Below are 3,976 nucleotides of genomic sequence, written 5' to 3' on the forward strand. Positions count from 1 at the left end.
TTATTTTTAGATTGAAAGACATAAAAATATGCTTCATGCAATTTCTAAATGAATAAAAATGCATTCATTTGAATCAATATTTCTGAAAATCTGAATCCATTTCAATTCATTTCAATTCATTCTCGTTTGCTGGACTCTTTCGATGCGTGCGTGCGTGCGTGCGTGCGCGCGCGCGCGCGCGCGTGTGTGTGTACGTGTGTGTGTGTGTGTATGTGTGTGTGTGTGTGTGTGTGTGTGTGTGTGTGGAGTGTTCCTATTTCTTGGGATTCTATTCCCTCTACTACGTTCCTACATTGAATATTGGCCATATCGTGGCGTGTCGTTGTGGGAACCAGTAACGAGGAAAAAGGCAGGCATAAGTCGACAAAAATGACTTTCTGTCTTTGTTACTCCGAATGTTAAACAACACTCTCCGAATGTTAAACAACACTTTCCGAATGTTAAACAAGATAGAATAATGTTTGTGTCAACTTGTATAAAAAATGGAAAGCATGATCATTAAATTATGAAGAAAAATTTACAAAATTCTTAGCCTATTACGCCATTACTAGCTACGCCATTACTAGAGAGGTTATGTGGATAAATATTTTACATTTACAATAATGACACACGCGCTCGCACAACATATCACTTAAATAACACCTTTCAAAAAAGTGTATAATATAATCTGATAAAAATATGCATTTTTCCATTTCTCTTATCAAATAAATCTAGTTGCTATCACTTTCTGATAGTTCTGCCTGTTCCTTGACTTTTCGAATTTTGTATTTTACTTTTTTTGTTTTACTTAAACCTTGTTTTGATTTCCTAAATATTTCTATAGCATGCAGTTTCCTTTCTAATGCGCTTTTCTTATCTTTCTCTCGTTGCGGTATATATTCCTTGTTATATTTCTCTTTATTAATGACTTTTTTAGTAGATCTCTCTCTTTCATGGATAGATTTAATCTCATCAGTCGGTGTCTCAAGTTCAATAAATTCAAATTCTGAATTCTTTTCTTTATTCGATTTTTGGACAGCGTCTTTTTTACTTTTCTTAAGTCGAGGTTTGCTATCCGTCTCTACATCGTCACTATTTAGTCTATGTAAAGCCTTCTGTACTCTCTTACTTAAGCTTGATTCAATCGAGCGCGGAGACGCTTTCGCTATTAAGTACCTATCTAATAACTTTTGATTCTTGTTTTTTTTCATTCTCCTCAATACCGGTATCATTGTATTATCAAACTTGTCCTTTGTCCATCCAAATTTCTGCCTGGTATAGTCGCAGAGAAGCACAACGTTCGGCTTGTCCCAGGTAAAAGTTTCTTTCGATTCATTAACCGTAGGAAAAAGATACGCTTGAACAACTGCTTGATTTGGGAAATCTGTCAAGTAATCAGTTACTTATAATCACTTATTTTTACTCATCCTTATCACCTAATTTAAGTGAAATTATTGCTTACCTTTGTTCAATTTCAGGCTTCGCAATTTATTGCGTAAGCCTGTTTTCCCAGGAGCAGCAAACATTCCCTTCTTTATCCACGAACAAAAATTATGTAATCCATGTAATACGTTATCTCCATCGGCAGGAAATGCGGCTAATATTTCTAGCGCAGTAACTGGTCCAACGCCAGCCACTCCCGTGGTATAATCACTACCAACCAAAAGGGCCAATTGTATCAATTGATTGCGGTTAAGTTCTGTGATATATAATTATTTTGTTAGATCTATAATAATTGATTTCTTCACAGAAATAACATACACATATATTAATTAATATTATATTATATTATTGTTATTTTAGCTAAAGACAACAATGAGAATCTATCAGTACTTACTAAAATGATGTTGAATATCACAGGCACGAAATCGCAACATTCTTTTGTTATGATTGAAAAAATTCTTGTATACGCATTGACCTCCAAAAAGCCAGATATCAGAATCATCTGTAATTGTGCCGTCGGTTAGTTTAATCTGTTCCAAATATGCACACTGTGCTTCCGCTTCCATAGGAGCTATTATGTATGGTATTCCGAATAAACGTAATAGATCCTATAAATGATATAATATAACATATGCAACAACGAATATATTATAATCAAACACACATAGCTGCCTATACACTTTCAAATATACCTGTGCATCGGTTTTTATTTGCTCAGAAATATTGGTAGCTTGTCTCTCGAATTTGCCAATGTCTCTCGCAAGTTCTTCCTGCTGATCTTCTAATTGTCCCTGTAATTACATAATCGTATCAGATAAATAAATACAATAAAATTATATCCACCTGTTTATAGAAATAATATTATAATAAGCTTACTTTCAATTCTATCAAATCTTCTTTATTAGTAGGTAACACTTGTGATTTTTTCTGTATACATTCATCTAAAGGATTAACTTGAGTAAGCGTATCCGTATTATGCTCGATCGACTTACTCGAGTTTTCGCTGTCAAATATTATGTCTTCATCATCCAGTATATTCTTGCTTAATTCAATATTTTCTGGCAATTTAATTTTTGTTTTTTCTTTGATTGATTCTTCATATATAGTATCTAAGATAGGAGTATCTTCATTACTGTTTTCAGAAATTAATTGTGTTTGCTGTTCTCCATTTATCATATCAACATATTGTTCTTGCTCCGAACTCACTGATATAACCTTCTCTTTATTCATTTCCCTAAATATATCGGTAAATATATCATCTTCTAATTTTTTATCGATTTTGAAAGTTACCTCGATATCTTTTTTCTTCGTAATATTTCTTGAAGTATTCATATCATGTACCGGAATATCTTGAATTTCAACGAAATCGTCGGAATCGGATTCAGATGTATCTATTCGAATTATATTGTTAGATTTTTGGGCAAGAGAATATTTGTCAGATATTCTTTTGTCCAAACTTAAAACATCAGATGTAATAGTAATATTTGAAGGCTTGACATTATTCTTCAATGGTTTAACTTGAGTGAGATTATCCGATTCTGGACTACTTGAAATTAATTCATCGGCTATATTTTCTTTAGATATGCATGTGTCTTTCATACTTTGTGATTCTACGGATTTCAAAACTTGCTCATAATTTTCAGGAAATGTTAATATCGATTTATCATCTGGCTTTGCTAATTCTATGTAAATATCTCTTTTTGTAGTATCTTTAATGTTTTTGCTTACCGTTTTGCAACTTTCATCCTTATTATGTTTAATAAGTTGCATAATTTGATTCTGAGATAAATCGCTATATTCTAACATGTATGTTAATGCAGGATTTATCATATTTTTTCCTAATGTCAATGATTCGTTTATATCATTTTCCCATTCACTATCAAATGTGTATTCATTTATGTTTTCTGCAATGGATAGAGCATCATCATAGATTGACACATTGTTCTCACTATCGGAATCGTTTAATTCATACTCATTAATATTTTCTGTGATTGGCATAGGATTACTTGGACCAGCAACAGGTTCAATTTCTTCATTTATATTCTGTAACGTATCACTTTTGTTCGACTCTGTTTCGTTTATAAAAGATTTTTTTGCTAACGCGTTTTTGTCTGCATGAAATAATGTAAAATCCATTATTAAATAGATCATGATGTATAACAAGAAACAATTAATGATATTTCAACATTTATTGCACGTACCATTGATATAAATTAATCTAGTTATGCTATCCATGGCTACTCGAAAAGCTGCGTCTCTACTCTTTGTATCAATACCTTGTTCAGTCAGTAACTTGTCCAACTCTTCCAATGTAAGTGTCTTTCCACCCATTTCCTTTTCAGCGGATTCTAAAGATGCTTGCACATATCTACGTTTAAGCAAACGTTTCAACTGGAAGCCTGAGAACTCTTGTGATTCCTACATCGAACATGATATACATCTGTACTCCCACATACATACATACATACATACATACATACATACATACATACATACATACATACATACATACATACATACATACATACATACATACATACATACATACATACAT

At 32.5% G+C, this 3,976-nt stretch overlaps 1 protein-coding gene across 1 annotated transcript in view; it reads right to left on the minus strand.

Moving 5' to 3' along the window:
- Nucleotides 1-710: 710 nt before the first annotated feature.
- LOC105623780 (DNA repair protein complementing XP-G cells) overlaps nt 711-3,976 on the minus strand; it is a 7,147-nt gene continuing 3,881 nt past the window's right edge. The window contains exons 4-9 of the mRNA XM_012205157.1: nt 3,624-3,840; nt 2,299-3,533; nt 2,115-2,213; nt 1,817-2,030; nt 1,442-1,678; nt 711-1,363 (exon numbers count right to left, since the gene is read on the minus strand). Coding sequence (XP_012060547.1) covers nt 711-1,363; nt 1,442-1,678; nt 1,817-2,030; nt 2,115-2,213; nt 2,299-3,533; nt 3,624-3,840 — 2,655 coding nt within the window. The remainder of the gene's footprint in view (nt 1,364-1,441; nt 1,679-1,816; nt 2,031-2,114; nt 2,214-2,298; nt 3,534-3,623; nt 3,841-3,976) is intronic.

This window comes from Atta cephalotes, assembly GCF_000143395.1.
Source record: "Atta cephalotes unplaced genomic scaffold scaffold00064, whole genome shotgun sequence".
Lineage (NCBI taxonomy): Eukaryota > Metazoa > Arthropoda > Insecta > Hymenoptera > Formicidae > Atta > Atta cephalotes.